The 24,079-nt window shown below is 40.3% G+C and overlaps 1 protein-coding gene across 1 annotated transcript in view; it reads left to right on the top strand.

Moving 5' to 3' along the window:
- AGBL1 (ATP/GTP binding protein-like 1) overlaps window positions 1-24,079 on the top strand; it is a 1,027,235-nt gene that overhangs the window by 241,945 nt on the left and 761,211 nt on the right. Inside the window, 2 exon segments of the mRNA XM_006885234.1 lie at window positions 1,610-1,758; window positions 3,809-3,896. Of these exon segments, the coding sequence (XP_006885296.1) occupies window positions 1,610-1,758; window positions 3,809-3,896 (237 nt within the window).

The raw sequence follows: 24,079 nt of genomic DNA, 5'->3' as shown, positions 1-24,079 counted from the left end.
TGATTGGTCCAGTGGTGAGAATCTTTGTCTTCTTGACATTGAGCCTCAGTCCATACTGAAAGCTGCAGTCCTTGACCCTCTGCAGTAAGTGCATGAGGTCCTCCTCAGTTTCAGTGAGCAAGGTTGTGTCATTTGTATAACGCAGATTGTTGATAGATCTTCCACCAATACTAACGCCACGCTGATGTTATTGCAAACTGGAGAGTGAGTGGAAGTGAGCATTTAGAAAGGTCTTATTTTCCTTGCCTAATTCTGCTGGTGTTTGGTTTGTTATTGCTATGTACTATCGAGTTAGAACTGACCAATTGCTGACCCTCCAGCAGATTTTTAGAATCTGTAGATGACACGGGAGGAGTTTGCCCATCTTTCTCCCACAAAGCAACTGGTGGATTTGAACCATGTACCTTTGAGTTGGCAGTTCAATCTCTTACCATTAAGCCATAAGAGCTCTCTTACTCCTGCTGCTGGGACTAAGAAATGTGATTACCTTTGGAGATAGGTTGCCAGGGAGGGGACACAGGAGAGCTCTGTGGTTTGTTGGAAATGCTACACATCTTCATTACAAGTAATGTTGTGTATCTTGATTATAATAATTGAATGTAAAACAAGTAATCTCATATGCTTTGATTATAACAATTAGTATTTATACAGGTGTTCTCCTGCATAAACAAATTAATCGTATACACTTCAAAACTGTGCCTTGTAGTGAATCTAAGACATATCTCAATTGAAAAGTAAAAAACACAGATAACTCCTGCATTACTAGCCTAATCCATATTTGCTGCTTTGCTAGGGGATTTACATATACTGTATAGATAATCTTTACAAATAGTGCTACAAGTTTAGACACTCTTTCCATTGTCTCTATGAAGAGATTGAGAATTAAGAGTAATGTCTAGCCTTAAATAATTCATAATCGCATATCCAGTCCAGATGCGGCCAAAATTTCTCTGAAATCTATCATGTACATACATTGAACAGAATGTTCTTTACATTCTAATAATAATGCAAAAGGAACAAATATCATGCTATAGAATGAAGCAGAATAGGGCACATTTCAGACCTGTTGTTTGTAGGATTACTCTAAGTTATAGTCGACTACATGGTACCTAACAACATTACAACATAGTTGTGTGACTTGATCTGCTAATACCAAGAAAAAACCCAATTTTCCAAAGCTTTTCTATAACAAATTAGCACAAAACTAGTCATTTACAACATGATACATTTATTCTCTTGCAATTCTAGGGTTCAGTTCCCAAAATCATAGAAAGTTATGTGACATCTGAGGTAGAAAGGTGATAACTCTAACCTATCAGCCAAGTCTGGTGGCTTAGTGGTAAGGAATTGCATTGTTAAGTTTTGTGGTTCAAATACACCCACTGCCCTGGAGGAGAAAGATTAGCAATTTCCTCCTGTGTGATTTACTTCTCCTGAAAACTCAGTGGAGAGACAACTATGGGTCAGTTTTCACTCCTAGTGTACAACGACTGGCCAGACAAGATCTTGGATTTTAGATCTGTAATCCAGAACCCGCGGCCTGTAGATTCTAAAAACTGAATGCTACCTTCAATGCCTTCCAGATAACCCTCTACTCTTGACTTTCCAGGTTTGAGTATGACTTGTTGCTCAATGCTGATGTGAATAGCACCCAGCACCAGCAGTGGTTCTACTTCAAGGTGAGCGGTATGAGAGCTGCTGTCCCTTATCGTTTCAACATCATCAACTGTGAGAAGCCCAACAGCCAGTTCAACTACGGTACGAGCTTTTAGGGGACAGAGCCCACCTGGATAACCTGTATAGCCCCAGAAATGATGTCACTTCTAGCTTTAACTGTTTTATTATTTTTATTAGTTATTATTTTTACTATTGTTATATGTCATCTTGGGCCCCTGGGGGTTTGAAGGCTGCATGACTCATTTTGTTTGCCAGGTGTGGTGGCTACTACAAAAAGGAACTTGGAAAACCTCATTCCACAGTAGAAAGTTAGTACCATATGTAACATTCCACTTTTCTTTGACTTCCAAAGCCCATCTTAAGTTCTCTGAGTCATTAAATCCTTCTCTCTAGATCCTACACCCCACTTTAGCAAATACATTTTCCTGCTTGTAACATGATAGAGATAGTCTTCTCTCAGAAAAATTCTAGAGAAAGTTAAAATTCTGTAGACTGTCTAGAGCATACAGGAAGAGATTTACAAGAGACAAAAGACTGACCACATTATTTTGAGCTAATCTAAGAAAGTCCAGTTGATTTAATAATTTATGGGATGACCATGAATAAAGAATACCTTTTCCAGCTCTTCATAGTCTATCGCAGGAGACAGCTTTTCTTCGATTCTTGTTCAATAGTCCCTTGATAGTGTCACTCACTCACTCATTGCTGTCTAGTTGGAACTGGTTTATAGCTGACCCTCCAGTAGGTTATTGGTGGCTTTAGAAAAGAAACGGTCCATCTTTCTTGTGAGAAGCCATTAGTGGATTCAAATTGCCAGAGAAGCACTGCCGTGAGTTAATAACACAGCACAGTTCTTTATCCTTGATGTTGTAGGAGGAGAAAATATGATCTGTGTCTATAGGTTTTCATGGTTGCTGTAACAGTGTTATAAAGATGACGACATAAAGAAAGACAAATGCATTTGCTTACAGATCTGATGTCTGGTAGTCCAACATCAGTTTCACTGAACTAAAGTCAAGTTGTTGGCAGGGCCAAGCTCCTTCCGCAGGCCCCAAGGAAAGTCTTCCCTGGGTTTTTACAGTTTATACATGCCTTAGCTTTGGGCCCTTTCTTTCTTCTGTCTTCAAAGTTAAATTTGTAGCATCTTCTAAACTCTCTTCTGCTTCTGTCACTTTGCTTTTTTCCTATGTTTTCAAAGTCCCTTCAGTCTTTCCCTTATAAGGACACTTGCGATTGCTTTTAGAGACCATCAGTAGATTAAGAGTTGGGCTACTAATCAACTGGTAGGTAGTTCAAACCTGTCAGAAGGTCGTCATAGGTAGAATGGGTAGAATAATCTAGGGTGGTTTTCCTGACTCTAGGGCCTTGCATGGATCCACAATCAACACCATAAGTACCAGTAGTACAGAAATCAATAGACATATGGCACTGAACAAGTCATCTGTCAGGGAACTCTCCAAAGTACTGAAGAGCAGTGACATCAGCTTCAAGACTAAAGTGCACCTGATTCAAGCCTTAGTCTTTTCAGTCACCTGCTGTGCATCTGAGAGATGGATGATGAATAAGGACAACAGGAGAAAGCTCGATGCCTTTTAGTTGGGTGTTGGAGGAGTGTGCTGAATGTCTTCATGCACTGTCAAAAGAACAAATACATTTTGGAGAAAGTGCAGCCTGAGTGCTCCTTAGAAGCAAGGATGATGAATCTTTGTCTCTTATACTTTGAGCTTGTTGTTAGGAGAGGCTACTCCTTGGAAAAGGACATCCCAGTTTAAAAGGTAGAGGGTCAGCAAAAGAGAAGAAAACTATCAATGGAATAGATTAACACATTGACTGTAGCAATAGGATCAAGTATATCAGAGATGATAAGGATGACACAGGATAGGACAGGGTTCAGGTCTTTCGTTCATAAAGTCACTTTGAATCATACTCAACTTGGTGGCACTTAAGGACAACAAACAACAGGAACTTTATAATATCTTCAAAATCCTTTTTCTCCCTCATATAGTGTAATATTCACAGTTTCTAGTGATTAGGGTCAGGATATTCTTGGGGCCCCATGTTCAGTCTACAACAATTCTCTCTAACCTTTCTCTTTCCTTCATGGATTCAATTCTGCATTTATTTGGTGCAGGGATGCAGCCAACCATGTATTCAGTGAAGGAGGCTCTCCTCGGCAAACCTACCTGGGTACGGACGGGCTTTGAAATCTGTTATTATAGGTAAGTGAGTGTATTGCTAGCCTCCTCACTAGCCTTTCATTCTGTCTCAATTCCGTGCTTTCCACATTGATCCTGCAAATCACAACGGTCTACTTGTGTTATACTTGTCATCACTTTGGCTCTGATGGCAGATCCTCTGCTCCTCAAAGGTGTTAGTATGTATTTCAAATGGCATCCACAGTAGACCTCAAGAAATATCCTTTGATAGACTAAAAGCTAGTCCATCTAGCTTTATACAACCGCAGAGGTTGTATAACCTCTATGTGTATATGTTTAAATTCACTGGTCCAGTAAACAAAGTCTTAGATGCATATGCTTTAAGATTTAAGTCAAAGTGCACAGAGTGGATTCGTTTTTCATATGACAGTTCATACCTATTTTGTTACAGTACTTACTATACTCACTTAGTAACCCAATCAACACTCTTTCTGCCTCGTCCTTAGGGTTCTCTTGTCCTTTGATTCTACTATCCCACCCCTTCCTTCTGACCTTTATCCTTTAACAAATGCTTCCCTTTTGATCTGATATGGTTGATTGTTCTTAGGAGTGAGTGCCATTCTCCATTTACTGTTCACTCTATAGACCTGTCTCCCTGTCTATTCTTTGGCTACAAGTTGTACCATGGGCAGTTCCAAGCTCAAAGAATGACTAAGTATTATAGTCATGGGCCTCCACCATTCTCTATTAGACCAGAAAGCTTGGCTATTTTTATGAGTTTGGATTTTTTTTTTAATCACTGAAAACTTTATTATGCAGATTCCCCCCCCTTTCCTTTATTGACATTATGTTTGATACAATCATTCCCATACATTGTGTTTTATAAAATTAAAACCATTGGACTATGTCACCGCTGGACTATGCATCATAACCCAGTCTTTTCAAGTCCCCATCAGATCTTGCCCATTTCCCCTACATCCTCCCTACAAACACCAAGTCGTGTAACCCTGTGATTTCCCTCCTACTCATCCCTACCCTTCTACTCCCACCATCTCCCTCCTTGGATCCCCATACATGTTTTACTAGTTATCCTCCTGTTTTACAATAATGGTCTTATGAAGTATTTGTTCTTATGAGACTGAGTTCACTCAGTATAATGCTCTCCAGACTCTCCAAAATTATGATTTTTTTTTTGAAATCATTGCTCCTGAGTGTTGTGTAGCATTCCATCGTGTGAATGTACCACAATTTCTCAGTTCACTTTGTTCTTCATCCCCACCACCCACTGTCTATAGCCTTCTATTGTGATCTCTTTCAGATCTCTAGCTACTGAGTGGTAGCTACACACTATCTAGTCTTCTTATTTCCAAGTTCTTCTGGTCTTCAGAAAGAGGTTGAATTTCACATATTCAGTTGTTCCAGACAAAGTAATATTTGTACTGTTGGTGACTGTTTGAAAGTTTTCAGCCTGGTCACTACTTACAAAAGTAGCATACAGAACATTGCCTTTATGGACTATGTCACACCAGTTAACCTTGATGTCCTTAGAGACAATGGGCCTGGGAATTTGGTTATGTTTAAGAAGCTCACATAACTAAGACTCTTGTTGACCTATTTTAGATAGATAGATAGATAGATAGATAGATAGATAGATAGATAGATGAAGAGAGAAATATAATTATAACTTATACAAATATGTTTTGTTGTTGTTGTTGTTGTTGTCATGTGCCATTGAATCACTTACTTGCGACTCAGCGACCCTATGGACAACAGCCCTAAACCCTTCTCTGTCCCACACCACTCTCACTGTCTCTAACACATCTACCCCCATTACCCCAGTCACTAAATCAATCGACCTCATAGAGAGTCTTCCTCTCCTGCACTGTCCCTCCACCCTCCCAAGCATGACATCCTTCTCTAAGGACTGGTCCCTCCTTGTAACATGCTTAAAGTATGTCAGATGAAGCTTCAGCATCCTTGCCTCAAGGAACAGCCTGGTTTAACCCTCTCAAGGATGAACCCGTTTGTTTTCTTAACAGTCCGTGCTATATTCAATGTTGTTGTTGTTGTTGTTGTTATGTGCCGTCAAATCGCTTGCGACTCATAGCGACCCTATGTACAACAGCCCTAAACTCCGCTCTGTCCTGTGCCAATCGCATTGTCTCTGACACTCCCATCCCAGTTATCCCAGTCACTGAATCATTCCACCTCATAGAGGGCCTTCCTCTCCTGCGCTGTCCCTCCACCCTCCCAAGCATGATGTCCCTCTCCAAGGACCAGTTTCTCCTCACAACATGTCCAAAGTATGTTAGATGGAGCCTCAGAATCCTTGCCTCCAAGGAGCCACCCGGTTTAACCCTTTCCAGGACAAATCTGTTTGTTTTCCTAGCAGTCCATGGTATTCTCAGTACTCTTCTCCAGCACCACAACTCAAAGGCATCAATTCTTCTATCCTCCTTGGTCATTGTCCAACTCTCTGATGCATAAAAGGTGATTGTGAAGACCATGGCCTGTATCAGACGCACCTTAGTCTCCAAAGAGACACCATTGCTCTTGAGTACTTTGGAGAGGTCCCTAACAGCAGACTTTCCCATGGCAATGTGCCTTTTAATTTCCTGGCTCCTGGTGCCAAGACTGTTGACTATGTAGCCAAGCAAACTAAAGCTGTGTACAATCACAATCTCTTCACCATCCATCCTGATGCTGCCAATTGGTCCAGTGGTGAGAATTCTTGTCTTCTTGACATTGAGCCTCAATCCATATTGTAGGGTGCAGTCCTTGATGCTCTTCAGCAGGCGGTTCAGGTCCTTTTCAGTTTCAGCAAGCAGGGTTGTGTCATCCGCATAACGCAGATTGTTGATAAATCATCCACCAATCTTGACCCCACACTTCTCCTCATAGAGCCCAGCCTCCCGGATAATCTGTTCTGCATATAGGTTGAAAAGGTATGGAGATAGAATGCATCCCTGGTGTATGCCCTTCCCAATTTTGAACCATGCAGTGTTCCCTTGCTCTGTTCTGACAACTGCCTCCTAGTCCAAGTATAATACTCTTCTCCAACACATAGCTCAAAGGCATCAATTCTTCCTCTATTCTCCCTAGTCATTGTTCAACTCTTTCATGCTTAGCAAGTGATTACAAAGACCATGGACCATGTGCACGTTAGTCTCCAGAGTGACACCATTGCTCTTGAGTACTTTAGAGAGGTCTCTAACAGCAGACTTTCCCATCGCAATATGTTTTTTAATTTGTAGAAATATTGTCTCCTAAAGACATAGAGAATAGGTAGTAAATACATTTTGATAGTTTTTCCTCTACATCAGGATGAGAAAAACACAAAAAGAAAAGTTTTGCAGAATTTTTTCAGTCTTTGATGTGTAGCCAGTTTCATCAATTTATCCTGTAATATTAAAAGGAAAATTAAATTATCTATATCTTTTGATGAGAGAAAAGGTTCCCAGACTCAGAGATTACTATGTGTGCATTTTCTTTTGATAAAAAATAAAATATGTATTTATAGGAAAAAAAAGTAGAATTATTACGACAAGTAGAGCATATCAATTAATTATTAGTTCAGCACTAGGATTTTTTTTTTATTCCACTGAATAAAGACAGAATTACTAACTTTGAAAAAGTTAAGTGTTGTATCTTTCTGAAATTATAGGAAGCAACTGAAACAGGTGCTATTAGATATTCTAAAGTTTAAAAATGTTAGCTACTCCTTGGAGGCAAGGATTCTGGGGCTTCATCTGACATACTTTGGGCATGTTGCAAGGAGGGAGAGGTCCTTGGAGAGGGACATCATGTTTGGGAGGGTGGAGGGACGGCACAAGAGGGAAGACCCTCTATGAGATGGATTGATTCAGTGACTGGGGTAATCGGGATGGGAGTGTCAGAGGCAGTGCGAATGGCACAGGATAGAGCAGGGTTTAGGGCAGTTGTACATGGAGTTGCTATGAGTCGCAAACGACTCGACGGCACATAACAACAACAACAACATAAAAAAGAAAGAGAATATGTATTCTTCGGATTTTTTTTTTCTCCTAAGACTGTGCAATAAGAGCATTGGTAGATGGGAAGATAAAGCATTTTATTATTGCTCCATCACATAAAGAGACAAAAGTCATCATTGAGAATATGACAATATCCAAAACTCATTGCTGGGCTGACTGATAGTCTACAGTAACAGTTGTTAGTCCTCAACCCTTGACATATTATAATACAGACACGAGCAGTATTTTAATTGTATTTATTATAAAAATAACACAATCTTATAGCTACATGAATTTTCTGCTCACCTCAGTAATAGTAACCCTGACTTACCTATCTTGAGACTCTCAAGACCCTTTTATGGTCCAAAGAGGTTTAGGATAAAAACTGCCGCAAGAGAAGAGAGAAGCACTTCTGTGAGAGTGCACAAAACTGCAGGAAAAACATGTCTAAATGTGGATCTTAGTGAGTCAGGAAGAAATTCAAGCACGCTCTGGTCAAAGGATGGACATTGAAAGTAGGGAGACTATCTTTTTTTTAGTAGTTACCAGGGATGTGAAGAAGGGGAGTCTTAGTTCTAGAAGCATTGAGTTTTTGTTTATAGTGGTAGGAATTTGGCAAAAGTTATTGTTGATGTTTATATGATATGTAATTGGTGTAATTAAATTTGTACATGTTAAAAGTGTAAAATTGACAAATTTTGTGATTAGATGATAGATAGATAATAGATATATAGATAGGTAGATATAGTTGTTGTTATGTGCCGTGAAGTTGCCTGTGACCCATAGTGACCCTACATACAGCAGTTCTGAAACTTGCCATGTCCTGAGCTAGCCTCACTGATTTCAACACACCAACCCCCATAGCCCCAGTTACTGTATTAATCCATCTCATCTGGGGTCTTCCTCTCCTGGCTGTCCCTCCACCTTTCTGAGCATGATGTCATTCTCTAAGGACCGATCTCTCCTGGCTATGTACCCAAAGTCTGTGAGACTGAGATTCAGAATCCTAGCCTCCAAGGAGAGACTTGGTTTCACCCTCTCCAAAACAGACCTATTTGTTTTCTTGTCCGTCCGTGGTATGTTCAAGACTCTTCTCCAGCACCACAACTCAAAGGCATCAATTCTTCGATCATCCTCAGTCATTGTCCAGCTCTCTGATGCATAGCAAGTAATTGTGAAAACCATGGCCTGGATATGAGGTTCACCTTAGTTTCTAGACTGACATTGTTGCCTTTCAGTATTGTGGAGAGGTTCCTGACAACTAATTTTCCCCAGTGCAATTTGTCTTTTGATTATCGGACTGTTGGTGTTAGGATTGTTGATTGTGGAGCTGAGCAAGCTGTGTTAACAACCTCATTCTCTTCTCCATCAGTCATGGTGTTGCCAATTGGCCCAATGGAATATGTGTGTGTGTGTGTGTGTGTGTGTGTGTAAACACACACACATACTCACACATCTTTACAACAACAAAAATGAAAGAAAAGTAAAAAAATGATGAAAATAACAATCCCTCAAAAGTGTGGAAACCCTGCTCTGAGCGGGTTTTGGTCTGGCAGTTAGTAAGAGAATGGGTGAACATGATGTTTTTTGCACCCTTTTCCAAACTCAAAGATGAGCATTCTCCTCTCCTGCAATTTAATGACTCTGAAAACCTGTTGGAAGGCTAGCTATGATTCGGTTCTGACTAAATGGCTAGCTATGATTCGGTTCTGACTAAATGGCTAGCTATGATTCGGTTCTGACTAAATGGTCTGTAACAATATAACTAATGGGTGGGTATAGTTTTCCTTGGAAGCTACTTTTCTCATAAATGGCAAATAAGAAGAGAGCTTCTGGGGATCAGGATTCTGCAAAGGAAGGAAGAAGCCACATATTCAGAAGCGAAGCTTTGGCCCAAGGAAAGCCAGCGTTAATAGCTTTTAGACTCATTAACAAGACAATTGTTATGTGATTAAAGAACAACAGAGGGAAAGATGAAAACCACAAATGTATAATGCAATTCATTTTTCCTATTCCAGCAATGAATACAACAGAGATGAATGGATAAGATTGCTACATGGTAATGCAATTTGTTTTAAAATTATTCATCACATTATGTTAACTTATTTCCAATAATGTGATCTAAAAACAGGATAGATATGCGTATCTTTATTCACCCGTAAATCAGAACACCTCTCCCTGTTGTAAAATGCCTTTTTCTAATTAAACAGTATCTTTCTATTTACCCATCTCAGTCGTTGAGTTGATTTGCTTTAGAAGATTGCTTTGTTTCCCCCCTGTCTTTAGTCTCTCTAGTATATTAATCTACAAGAAATTTACAATGTTGTTTCTTTGTCTCCTGTATGGCCTCAGATATTCAGTATTTCCAGTTCTATTATGCTGTCAAACTCCCAGTTACTATCACATTTTAAAGATGGTGCCAAGGAGCTCATTGTGGAGGGAGCCGTTTTGAGTGCAGTGTGTGTATGTCCCCTATGTCTATGCTTGGCAAAGTGGAGAGTCTACAAAGAAAAGGAAGACCTTCAACGAGATAGGCTGACCCAGTGGCCGCAGCAGCAATAGCGATGAAGACACAGAGCTGGGCAGTGTTTCATTCCATTGTACAGAGAGGTTGCTGTGAGTTAGAATGTGACCTGATGTCATCTAACAGCAAAGACAATGAGCTCTGGTGGGGCAATCTGTAGTGAGTGGCACTTTTTTTATTATTTGCACTTTTAACTCAGAGGTCCAGCATCTAGAACCCATCTAGAAGGGTCTCCAAGTTCCCAGGGAGAAAGATGAGCAGTCTCCTCCTGTTAAAATTTAGTCTTAGAAAAATCAATAGAGAGTGATATCACTCGGAACTAGACTAATGGCATTGAGTTAACACCCCCCCCACACACACACATGTGCTCAGACATAGAAAGGATATTAACAAATAAAGGAATTTACATTTCCTTCAGAACATACAGTGATAATGCTTAATTAGAGCACTGGTGGCCTAGTAACAAGAAGCTACACTGCAATCCTGAAGGCTTACGGTTCAAATCGACTACCTGTTCTGTGGGAGAAGGATGGGCAGTCTCCTCCTGTATGGTTAACTGCCTCTGAAAACCCACTGGAGGGTCAACTCTGGGTGAGTTCTGACTCAATGTTACAAAACAACAACAACAGGATTGCTCAATTAGGGAGGCGAACAGTTGCTTTTTAGGACTAATTGCCATCAGATAGAAGAGTGATAACCAAATTATTTTGATTGCACACCGCTATCAATAAAAGATATCTTTTGCATATATGTTTACAATGTAATTTACAGCTGGGTTTCATAAACCCATTGCTAGTTAATATATGACTTACGTTATACAATGTACAACATTTGTAATTTTTTTTTATTATGAGAAAGAGATTAAAGAAATAATGCTGTCAGTCTAGATACTAAGGTGCACCAGATCCAGACCATGTTCTTTGCAATTAACTTACTATGCATCAGAGAGCTGGGCAATGACTAAGGATTACAGAAGAAGAATTGATGCCTCTAAGTTGTAAAGCTCAGAAGAGTCTTGAACATTCCATGGACCACCAAGAAAACTCTGTCTTGGAGAGGGTGAAATGAAGTTTCTCCTTGGAGGTTAGGATTTTCAAAGTCTGTCTCACATACTTTAGGCATGTGGCCAGGAAGGACTGATCCTTGGAGAATAACATCATGCTCAGAAGGGTGGAGGGACAGCACAGGAGAGGAAGATTATAGATGAGGTGGATTGATACAGTAACTGGGGCAATGGGAGGCTGGTGTGTCAGAGTCAGTGAGACTGGCTCAGGACTGGGCAGGGTTCATAAAGCTGTTGTACATAGGGCTGCTATGAGTTACAGGTGACTCAATGGCACATAATAACAACTACCACAACCTAATTATTATGCAGGGAGTGGACTGTAGTGAGAAACCACTGCAGTCCAGAAGGCATGTGGTTCAAATTCACCAGCTGCTTCATAGGAGAAGGATGAGTAATCTCTTCCAATGATTTACTGCCTCTGAAAAGTGCCTGGAGAGTCAACAATGGGCTGGTTTCCACTCGCAGGCACACAACAAAGACAATTGTTGCATGGGAGTTCTGTTGGCCTAGTCCGTGAGGAGTTGCACTTCTAACCCAAAGCCTGCACTCTGTCAGTTTGAACCCACCAGCAGATCCTTTGGAGAAAGATTGACAGTTTCCTCCCGTGTAATTTACAGCCTTAAAAATCCAATGAAGGTTTAGCTGTAAGTTGGTTTCAGACTCAATGACAATGAATGAATCTAAGTGTGACCTAATTGTGACCTAATTGTTATAACATCATAGGGTTGCTATGAATTGTGTTCAAGTTGAAGGCAATCAACAATAACAACAACTATTAATAGCATATACTTCAAAGTACACTATGCTTTTTGGTTGAAGTTCACCATTATAAATACAGTTTCAGCATTTTTAATTGTTTGTTATATAATTTAAAGCAATCTGGTTAACTTCTCATATTTACTTTATTATTTTCATACAAATGATAATTGTTAAAAATGAGCCAGTACTAAGGATAGGAGGTAGAAGATCAAAGAATGCTCAAAAAAAATCCAAGACTTGCTGCTGAAGATCAAGGAATGCAGCCTTCAATATGGACTGTATCTCAACATCAAGAAAACAAAAATTCCCACCACTAGACAGATAGGCAGCATCATGACAGATGGAGAAAAGACTGACGTTGCCAATGATTTCATCTTACTTGGATCCACAATCAACATCCTTGGTACTAGCATTCAGGAGATCAGAAGACATACTGCACTGGGAAGTCTGCAGTCAGAGACCTTTCTATCATATGGAAGGGCAATGATGTTAGTTTGAGGATGAAGGTGTGCTTGTTTAGGCCATGTTTTTTTACCATTGCTTGCTATGCTGCTGAGAGCTAGAAAATGAATAAAGAGGAAAGAAGAATTCATGCCTTTAAACTATGGTGTTGGAAAAGGATATTGCATATCTCTTGCACTGCTGAGAGAACAAACAAATATATCTTGGAGAAAGTGCAGCCAGATTGCTTCTTGGAGGCAAAGATGATAAATCTTCACCTACATACTTCAGGCATAACCTGGAAGAGGCTTTTTTTCTTCAAGAAAGACATTGTACATGGAAAGGTAAAGGATCAGAAAAAGAAAAAGACCCTCAACAAGATGGATTGACACAGTGACTACTGCAAATGGCTCTCAAATGTCAGGAAGTGTGAGGATGGCACAGGATATGACACTGTTCATATATGTTACATCGAGTAGCTACGAGCCGGACTCGATTCGATGGGACCTCACAACAATGACAAGAACATGGATAGGAGGTGGGCCATATCTGCTCTGCCACTTATTTTGAGGTCATTTATTCTTAAACCTTAACATGATTCTCTGTGTTGTCTTTCTAAGAAAGAGGTAGTGGCAATTCAATGGTAGAATTCTTTCCTTCCTCCCTTCTCTGGAATAGATCTAAGGTTGCTTACCAGTCAAAGCACCTCGTGGGTAGCCACCACCTGTCCACAGAAGTTTACATGTTGCCAGGATGATGAACCACTTACAATGGCATTTCCAGAATGATATGGATGACAGAGAAAATCCCGGACTCAAGTATTTCAGAAACGGTGAGGATGACACAGCACCGGGCAGAGTACAGATCTGCTGTTCCCACTGCTTCTGTGGGTTGTAGTCAACTCGACATCACCTAAAAACAAATGTCCAAACATTAGCCACTGAAACCCCTGTGCGTCACAGTAGTCAAATCTATAAATGATGCAGGAATGGACAACATTGTGTTCCCCTGTAGACGGACGTACTGTAAATTGAGTTTGGTTCAGCTCACAGAAACAACATAGCTTTTAAACAGAACTCTCTTAGAATGGCTGTCTACATTATGAAGTTTAGTTTGGGTAAAAGAATCTATAAATCCGCTACAGTAGGCATCTGCAAACTTAATTATCTTGCTGAAGTTAAATTCAAAGAAGGAAAGAGGGTATTAGTTATTCTCACAGCTCCCTCAGGAAACCTTGAATGCAGCAATTGGACACTTAGACATACCGATACCAAAGACGTATATTATAAGGTATTTTTCATATTCCAGACTTGAATACAACCGAGATGAAAGCATGAGATTACTGCACTGTAATCTAATTTCTTTTGTAATTGTTTTCATTTTAGGTTAATACGAGACCAGTGACATTTTATTGTGTTGTCTGTGAACAAGCTGGCTTAGCAAGGAGTTAGCGTGGACTGTGTGAGGTCACCCGTGCCAAGCTTCATATTAAACTCTGGTAGCTTAATGCCTTTTTTTAAAAAGAAAATCACATTTACTTATTTGTCTGCTATTTTTTTCCTTATTTTTTTAATTAATTTTAATGAAAGTTTGCAGAGACTTTGGATGTCCATTCATTCGTTGTTGCACTTTTCTCCCTGCCCAACCTCCTCCCCAGTTCGCTCTTCTCTTTGAAAAGTAAAAGAAAAATCCTTTCATTGTTATACAATTTCTCCCCCCCAAGTCCACTCCACTATGCAGCCTTCGTTATGGACTCCTGTCATGACAATAATACCTAATCATATATCCCTTTTAAACAGTTCTTTCTCTCATCTGTTTCAATGAAGTATACATTATTTATCTCATCTTTCTCAGTCTCCCACAACCCCGATATCAGTCTTATTTTACAACAGCGGCACTATACATTATTTGTCCTTTTGTGACTGAGATATTTCACTCAGCATAATGTCCTGCAGGGTCACCCCTTTTGTATAATATTGCATGAGCTCCTTGTTTTTTGATGCTGCATAGTAGTCTATTGTGTGAATATACCACAGCTTCTCTATCCATTCGTTTGTTGATGGGCACTTAGGTTGTTTCCAACTTTTTGCTATTGTGAACAAAGCCGCAATAAACATAGGTGTGCATGTATCTGCTTGGGTGGCATTGCTATTATGGCTTCTTTGGGGTATATTCCCAGTAGTGGAATTGCTGGGTCAAATGGTATTTCTCTTTGCAAATTTTAATTTGAGGATATATACTAGTAATTTCCTCCTGTGTTCAGTTGATTGTCTTACCTCACCCCTATATCAGAGTACCTTTCTTTCATTCCTCTGTCCCTTCTAGGACCCCTCCCACCCACCTTGAAGAACAGTAGGTTAGAATCAAGAACAGATCCTGAGAGGAAAGTACTTTAACAACATGCTCGTCTGCCCACGGCTTTCATCAAAGGAAGCAAGGGCAGTTTTCATTTCTGCTTTATTTATTTCCCTCTAGTCTGTCTCTCCCTCTGAGGTACACAGCCTCACACCTTTCTGAGTTCTCTACCAGTTCCGGTGTCAGCATAATTTTGGTGCTGAAAGGCAGAGGGAGGGTAGCTGCACGCTTAGAGTGGCCATGTAATACACAGTGGCTGATCTCTTCTGACATTTATCTCCATTCACGAGAAGAGACGAAGCAGCTCACTCATGAAGATGAATGTCATACACGAGCTTTGCCATCACGCATCCTTCTATGGGATCTCAGGAGAGAGATTTGGTGTTACAGAGGATGTTAGGAAAGCCGCAGACACAGGGAAGCCTGGCGACTTGGCTGTTCTGCCTTATTAGACCCTGTTAAGTGAAATGATGCCCCCTTGTTAAACAGAGCCACCGTCATTATAAGATTATCTAATTCACTCTCTAGCTGGGCATTCGCTTACTTCATGCACACAGTGAAAAAAAAAAAGAATGACTTCCCAGCATATTTCTTAAGTACAAATGGAAATAGATTGAGTTCATAACTATGCATTTGTGTACTTTGCTCCTTGCTTCATTGAAGGCTTTATGATTATAAAAGTGCAGATCCTTCCCGAGATAAATAGTTCAGGGAATGGAAAGGCAAAGAGGAGCTTTTTAACTGTGCAGTAGCTGGATGGATGCAGCTGGTTCTGTCACTAATCCTGGAGGACTTATCTAACCCACTGCCCTCCATTCGCCTAGGATTCAGAGTGACCTCAGGTAGACCTCCCCCACAGTATTTTGAAGGCTTTACTTTTTATAGAAGCAACCTGCTATACCTGTCTCCTGTGGATCTGTTGGTGGATTTGAACTGTCACCTTTTTGGACTATAGTGAGGAGCTAACTAGAATCAGGTGGAACTGACAGTAGATTTTTATTTTCAACAACAGGAGTAGAAGGCTCTTGGAAGAGACATTTCACTAACAACAGTGTGAGATTGGGAAATTTTTTTCTGACCTCTCTCTTACCTATCTTATATGTAAAATGGAGAAAATAGTAGCATCATATAGTTGTTCTGAAGATCAAATTAAGATTAAATACTGATGATTAACTGCAATGAAATAAAATATGTAGGAAAGTTTGAACCATGTCTGGTAACATTTCAGTCCAAGGAATGCTGGTAACTATTAATAAGGGGAAATTATTTTTTAGAATCATAGTAATAAGGATCATTTTCATAACTTTGTTGAAATCCTCACTTGAATTATTTATTTTGTTTTCTTCTGTTACGTCAGACTATGCTAATAGACAGACATGATTTATGAAGATCAAAACTTCAAATTCCTACTTAATTAGTTGAATGAAGAATTTTGTCTTAGTTATTTCCAGCAAATGATATAATTAAAAAAAATTATTTATTTTGAAGCTTGAAGCAGGATTTGCGTCCTGCTCCTCAAATTGTTGTATATTTGACCAAATTGCTTACTATCTGTGACTCTCAAATTCCTCATTTGGCAAATGTATTTAATACTACTTGCTTTGAAAGTATATCATTAGGATTAGAGAGAAAATATATTAAGCATATAAATTACTATTCCACCCTCAAGCAAATCGATTTGCACAGGTGCTGGAGCAATGGGCTTGAGAATATCAGGGATTGTGTGGGTGGTGAAAGTGAGGGCAGGGTTTAGGTATGCCGTTCATAGAGTTGCTGGAACCATGGTTGACTGGACAGCACCTAATGACAAGAGTCTTAAGTTCATTCTTTACCTTTTGTCCGCAGATTATACCAAGCACAATGATACACAAATGAATACACAATCCCTCCCATGTAGTGTCCAGAGTGCAGAGAGATAAGAACATTGGGAAAAGATGACATCAGGATAGGCTTTCTGAGACAGGAAATACTTAAGACTTGAAGGTTGAAGAGAAACGCAAAAAATAAAAAGAGAAGATGATGTTTTGTTCAGTTGTATCTTGTACATGAGGTTATTATGAGTTGGAAATAACTTTTTGGTGCCTAACAGCATTTACAAATGGGTGGGAAAGAAGCCTTGGTGCAGTAGTTAAATGCTTGTCTTCTAACTGTAAGGTTAGTGGTTCAAAATCATCCAGTGGGTCCTGAGGAAAAGACCTGATGATCTGTTCTGGAGCCAATGACAGCCAAGTAAATCCTAGAGGACAGTTTTACTTCATTACATGGGATGGCTGGAGTCATAATCCAATCAACTGCACCAAAAGCAACACATCAGGGACAATTTACACTTTCCTGAAGGTTTAATGTTTCTAACTCACACTCGTCCTGCAGCATAGCCAGACCATAACCGAGGAAGCAAACATAACTTGTTGACAGAATTTGACTCTTGCCTGGACAAATCGAAATGTAGCAAGCCTAATGTTTTGCTTTAGAGATTTATCAGACATTTCTCTATGAAAAAGAACTGAGGAAAATTATAATGGCCTCCGAGGAATGAAGTCGTGCTGGAGGCTGAGTTGTCTCCTCGACAGCTCCTGCCACAATACGGCCGCCATGAGACTTCAGTGGTGAAGCCTGACGTTTGCTTAAGGTTCAGTCAGAGTTTAATTCCATACAAGGGTTGTAACTGATTATCCTTTAACTGAGACACTGGGCTGAAAGCAACATTCTAGACAAGATGATGCCCTGTTTTTCTGAATTCCTAGCAATTTGCAGAAATTCTAGTGAAGTTGGTTTCTCAGTGGGGAATTTTTAGTCCTTGCTCAGGAGAACCAGCCCCACCATGCCAATAAGCTATAGTGAGTAGTGAATGTATCCTGTGTGTGCCAGGAGATGGAGAGGTTGGTGAGAAGGCAGATTTAAGACAGGAAAAACTACCAATCACATACATTTTATTTCATTTAAATCACTGAGTTCTGGGCCTATGTGAGCCCAAAGGCTAAGAATTAGCCTATTCATTTCTCCTTCCATTTGAAGGTCGTTCACATCCTAAATTCTGAGTTTAGTTGGAATGAGGATCTGACTTTCTTCTTTTTCTCTCTCTTTGGCTCTCTCCTGCAGTTGAGTAGTTTTTAGGTACTATGGAGCTGACTAGGACTCCTAGACACTCTATGAACACCAGATGCCAGTCCTGCTCTAAACTATACCATGCTGCTATGCTCAGGCCAATTGTAGTCGTGGTGTTAATGCATATTTTTTGAAGAGTCTTTCTTTCTTTTGCTGACCATCTATTTTTTCCAGTGTGATATCTTTTCCTAAGAATTGGTGCCTCTTGCCAACATACCCAAAGTATATCTGATGAAGTTTCACTCTGCTTGTCTCTAAGAAGCAACCTGGTTTTACTTCCTCCAAGACAGACTTGTTTATTCATTCGGCAGTTTATGGGATATTCAGTACTCTTTGTCAGTTCAAAGACTGAGAAGAGGAAGATTGAATTTGCGTAGGCTAAATGCGCCTGTGCTATGACTTCCAGTGTACAAGACAGTAGGAAATCTGATAAGAATGGAGGTCCAAGCCAAAAGAAACCTCTGCAACACAACAATAGAAGAGGTATGCGTTATTTAAGTCTATACGCAAGCCCAGTCTCCATTCTTGATAGGTATACATACAGTGGTGAGGTACTACATTTAATGTGCTTTTACCTGCAGTAAAAGTGTGTGCTCACCTGTTCATGCCTACAGGGAACTTCCGTTGTATATTTTGATTGGTTGTCCCAGACTCATTGTATTTCAATTGACCATTTCATTGCAGGTGGCGTAATTGACTAGCACTTGTTGTTCAGTTAAGTGTAAATGGAATGTGCGTGTGCAGTAGAGTGACACCTCTTTAAGAGGGAAGTCTCAAAGAGAATAAAAGGTAGAGCATATGCAGCGTGCATGCTTTCTGAGTTACCATCTGCTTCTGTGCGACGTCTCCTGTTACTAGAGTATTAGCTTTGGGAGAAACTGCAGAACTTTGGGGAAATCTGGAGAAAGTATCAAGAGCCAGATGGCATGCTGGGTGGAGACACCCCTTTTTGAAGTTTGTATTCCTGTGCTCACAGAGGAAATATGTGATATTAATGTGATCCTGCAAAGCTGTGTGAGCAGGCTCTGTCCTTGAGGTTTACACTGGTATCCAGTATTCTCTTTTCTCCAGAATAACCAAAGCCTTAGGTTGCCTAGTTGGGAGAAGCTAGGACAAGAGAAACATAGGGAGGTCTGCCAGCTTCTCTTACCCTCATCCTTTATTTCATAAATCTAAAAAAACCAAAAAAAAACATTAAATTGTCTTTCTTTTATGCTTTAGTTATGGAAGCCATGAAGGAAGCAGAAGGACAGAAAAAAAATAACCCATGTTTTTCATGTATTCCTAGGACACACAAGAATGATTTTCCGCTCTTCCCTTCTCTCTCTTTCCCCCAATAAAACGGAACACACAATGAACAAGTAAGCCAATATTGTAAATGCTCAAAGGTGGAATTATATCTCATGGTGTCCGGGTGCATTTTACATTATAATGCGGCCTTGAGGAACGCATTTCCCGGAAAAGCCTGCACAGCTGTCTCAGCACTGACAGGCCAGGCAAAAGCTTAATGGGCAGAGTGCGTGTGGGGAAAATATTGCTCAGAATGTACTTCTCGCTGCAATTTGTTTGCTACTTTTCTCTGAAGTATCAAAATTGGTTCTTCATCTTTGACAAAGGGAAATGTGCACTCTTGGGCTTTAAGAAGCTGAAACACCCTAGGATGGAGATGATAATATATTCCTTTTGGAAGAAAGAATTGTATAGTTGAAAGAATAAAAACGCTTTACAGCCAGACTAATCTGAGTTTCAATCCTGTATTTGCTATTCATTAGCCTTGTGATGCTTTGCAAATTATTTAAACTAGTCTAAGATTTTGTTAATTCATCCACACAGTGGGCTGGCTGTTGCTAGGATAACACAAAATGGCATGGGTTAAGGTCTAACTGGAGCATACCTTTCAGGTGGTTTGAATCCACCAGTGCTTGCATGCCAGAAAGGTGGGCAGTCTCCTACCAAGAGATTTACAGCCTTGGGAACCTACTATAAGGTCAGTTATGAGTCAGTTCCAACTTCATGGCAATGAGAGCAGTGGCCAGTCGTCCTTGTTAGCAGGGGTTAAGTAAGCCCTCAATTCACGACAACTCGCATGCAACAGAAGAAACTGGTGTCATGTTCTGTACCATCTCCATAATTGATTATAAATGAGACTACTGGATCCGGCGACATTTCATTGACTACTTGTAGAAGTAGATTTCCAGGCTTTTCCTCCTAGTCTACCTTCATTTGGAAGCTCTGCTGAATCCTGTCTAGCAACATAGTAAAATACAACTATGCATTAACAGATGAATGTTGGTTGCAATAACGAAGTATTAGCTTGTAATTGAACCTGAATCTTCCATAGAGAAGGCAATAATGTTACCAAAGAATCACTATTGCCTTCCAATATACTGTAATTATAACCTATAAATCTGTTTATAATTTTGTTTGAGGGGATTTAAGTTGTCATTTGAGGATATAGGACTATACTGTACTGAATACATTATGATATCATCTCATCTGCTTTGAGCACACCGTCAAGAGGGACTAGTCCTTGAAAAGAGACATCATGCTGGAAATAGTAGAGGATCGGTGGTAGAGGAGAAGACCCTCAACAAAATGAGTAGACATGGTGAGTGTGCCAATGGGCTTGTGCATGTCAGAGATCATGACACGGGTACAGGGTAGGAAAAGTTTCCAAGCTTTTGTTCATAGAATTGCTGTGAATTACAGTCCACTCAATAGCACCTAACATTAGCAAGACATATAGGGAAAGGTAGGTGCGTCTATCCCACCTGAATTTCAGAACCATTTTAGGAACAGGTTTGAGGCTTTGAACACTAATGAGCGAAGGCCAGATGAGTTGTGAGAGAATATCAAGGGTATTACCCAGGAAGAGTGCAAATGGTCATTGCAAAGACAGAAGAGGAAAAAAAGACCAAAATGGATGTCAGAACATACTCTGAAAATTGTACTGGAGCACAGAGAAGCCAAAGCACAGGGAAGAATTCAAGATACTAAAGAGTTGAATAGAAGATTTCAAAAGGCAACACGGGATGACAAAGCAAAGTATTACAATGAAATGTGCAAGGAGTTGGAGTCAGAAAATCAAAAGGGCCGAACTCACTCAGCATATCTTAAGCTCAAGGAACTGAAGAACAAATTCAAACCTCAAGTTGCTATAATCAAGGATGCTTTCGGCAGAATGTTAAATGATCCCGGAAGTATTAAAAGAAGATGGAAGGAATATACTGAGTCACTGTATCGAAAGGAATTAGAAGACACAGAAGAATTTCATGAAACAACATATGAGCAAGAGCCTATGGTGATGAAAGAAGAAGTTCAGGCTGCTTTGAAGGAAATGGCAAAAAATAAGGCTCTTGGAATAGATGGTATACCAATTGACGTATTTCAGTTAACAGATGCTGCCCTGGATGTGCTCACCAAGTTGTGCCAAGAAATCTGGAGAACGACCACTTGGCCAACTGACTGGAAGAGATCGATATTTGTTCCCATTCCAAAGAAAGGTGACCCAACTGAGTGTGGAAACTACAGAACAATTTCACTGATTTCACATGCAAGCAAGATTTTACTGACGATTATCCAAAAATGACTGGAACAGCACATCAACAGAGAACTACCAGAAGTCCAGGCTGAGTTAGAAGGGGTCATGGTACTAGAGATATTGTAGCTGATGTTAGATGGATCTTGGCTGAAAGCAGGGAATACCAGAGGAATGTCTATCTGTGTTTCATTGACTATGCAAAGGCATTTGACTGTGTAGATCATAACAAACTATGGCTGACTCTGAGAAGAATGGGAATCCCAGAACACTTGATCATTCTAATGCGAAACTTATACTTGGACCAGGAGGCAGTCGTCAGAACAGAGCAAGGGAACACTGCATGGTTCAAAATTGGGATGGGCGTACGCCGGGGATGCATCCTATCTCCATACCTTTTCAACCTATATGCAGAGCAGATTATCCAGGAAGCTGGGCTCTATGAGGAGAAATGTGGGGTCAAGATTGGTGGACGATTTCCTGCATTATGCGGATGACACAACCCTGCTTGCTGAAACTGAAGAGGACCTGAAGCGCCTGCTGCAGAGTGTCAAGGACTGCAGAGTGTCAAGGACTGCAGCCTACAATATGGATTGAGGCTCAATGTCAAGAAGACAAAGACTCTCACCATCAGGATGGATGGTGAAGAGATTGAGATTGTACACAGCTTTAGTTTGCTTGGCTCCATAGTCAACAGTCTTGGCACCAGCAGCCAGGAAATTAAAAGGCGCATTGCCATGGGAAAGTCTGCTGTTAGGGACCTCTCCAAAGTACTCAAGAGCAATGGTGTCTCTCTGGAGACTAAGGTGCATCTGATAGAGGCTATGGTCTTTGCAATGACTTGTTGTGCATCAGAAAGTTGGACAGTGACCAAGGAGGATAGAAGTAGAATTGATGCCTTTGAGCTGTGGTGCTGGAGAAGAGTATTGAGAATACCATGGACTGCTAGGAAAACAAACAGATTTGTCCTGGAAAGGGTTAAACCAGGTGGCTTCTTGGAGGCGAGGATTCTGAGGCTCCGTCTAACATACCTTGGACATGTTGTGAGGAGAGACCGGTCCTTGGAGAGGGACATCATGCTTGGGAGGGTGGAGGGACAGTGCAGGAGAGGAAGGCCCTCTATGAGGTGGATTGATTCAGTGACTGGGATAATTGGGATGGGAGTGTCAGAGACAGTGTGGTTGGCACAGGACGGAGTGGAGTTTAGGGCTGTTGTATATAGGGTCGCTATGAGTCGCAAGTGACTAGACGGCACTTAACAACAACAGGTGCTGGGGGAACCCACAATGGGATATTCAAATGTGTTTCTGTCATAGAATAATAGGAAATCAGGGATGGTGACAGGTTCTTTTATCCCTAGGCTCAAGCTCAGTAACTTGATTTTCAGATAGAGCAAAGAAAAGTTTTTGGCACATATATGCCCCAGTTTGGAGGAAGACGTGTCAGGCCAGAAGGTGTGTGCCTATAAACTGTCAAGAAATGTACTTTCACAATTCTCTGTCTTCTAAATTTCACAATAAAAGTGTTTTATTTATTTTTTTTAAGCTGTAGTCAGTATATATGTAACAAAATACTTATATTTCAACATAATTACATCTACCACTCTGTGGCATTAATTTATATTTACTATGTTGTTCAGTCATCACTGCCAACTATTTCAAATTTGTTTCAACACCTTTAACAGAAGTTAGATGTCCCTTAAGTCTTCTTCTCTTCATCTTTTTCCTAACCCAGCCCCTACTAGCCACTAGCAAACTTTTATCTCTATATATTTGCATAGTCTAGACAGTTTATATAAACATAATTACATAACTTATATAGTAGTTGTCCTTTTGTGAATGAATTATTTCACTTATAATACCTTTTTTGGAGCTCTAACAGAGCATCTGTGAGGAACTGTTCAATGGTGGTGACTCTCTGGTAGTTCAAATCCACCAGGGGTGCTGACAAAGAAGGATGGTCAGTCTCCTCCAATGCAACTTACTGTTTCAGAAAACCCACTGGAGGGTCAGGTATGAGTTGGTTCTGATTTGCTAAAGATGAATTTAAGTGCATCTTTTCCAGGCTCATGTATGTTGTATGTACCAAAAGTTTAACTCTCTTTATGCTTAAGTAAAATTCCACAATATGTGTTGTTGTTATGCACCATCGAGTTGCTTGCGACTCATAGTGACCCTAGGTACAAGAGTTCTATACACTCTTCTATCCTGTGCCAACCTAGCCATCTCAAATGCACTTATTCCCACCTCTCTAGTCACAGAATTGATCCATTTCATCAAAGGTCTTCCTCTCCTTTGCCGCCCCTCCACTCTGCCAAACATGATGTCCCTCTCCAAGGACCAATCCCTCCTTGCAACATGTCCAAAATATGTCAGACGAACAAACCTGTTTGTTCTTCTAGCAGTCCATGGTATATTCAACACTCTTCCCTAGCACCACAGCTCAAAGGCATCAATTCTCTTTCTA

This window comes from Elephantulus edwardii, unplaced genomic scaffold (genome assembly GCF_000299155.1).
Source record: "Elephantulus edwardii isolate Elephantulus edwardi_28Jun2011 unplaced genomic scaffold, EleEdw1.0 scaffold00041, whole genome shotgun sequence".
NCBI lineage: Eukaryota > Metazoa > Chordata > Mammalia > Macroscelidea > Macroscelididae > Elephantulus > Elephantulus edwardii.
Note: the sequence above shows the minus strand (reverse complement) of the source record. Positions and strands in the feature narration are given on the sequence as shown.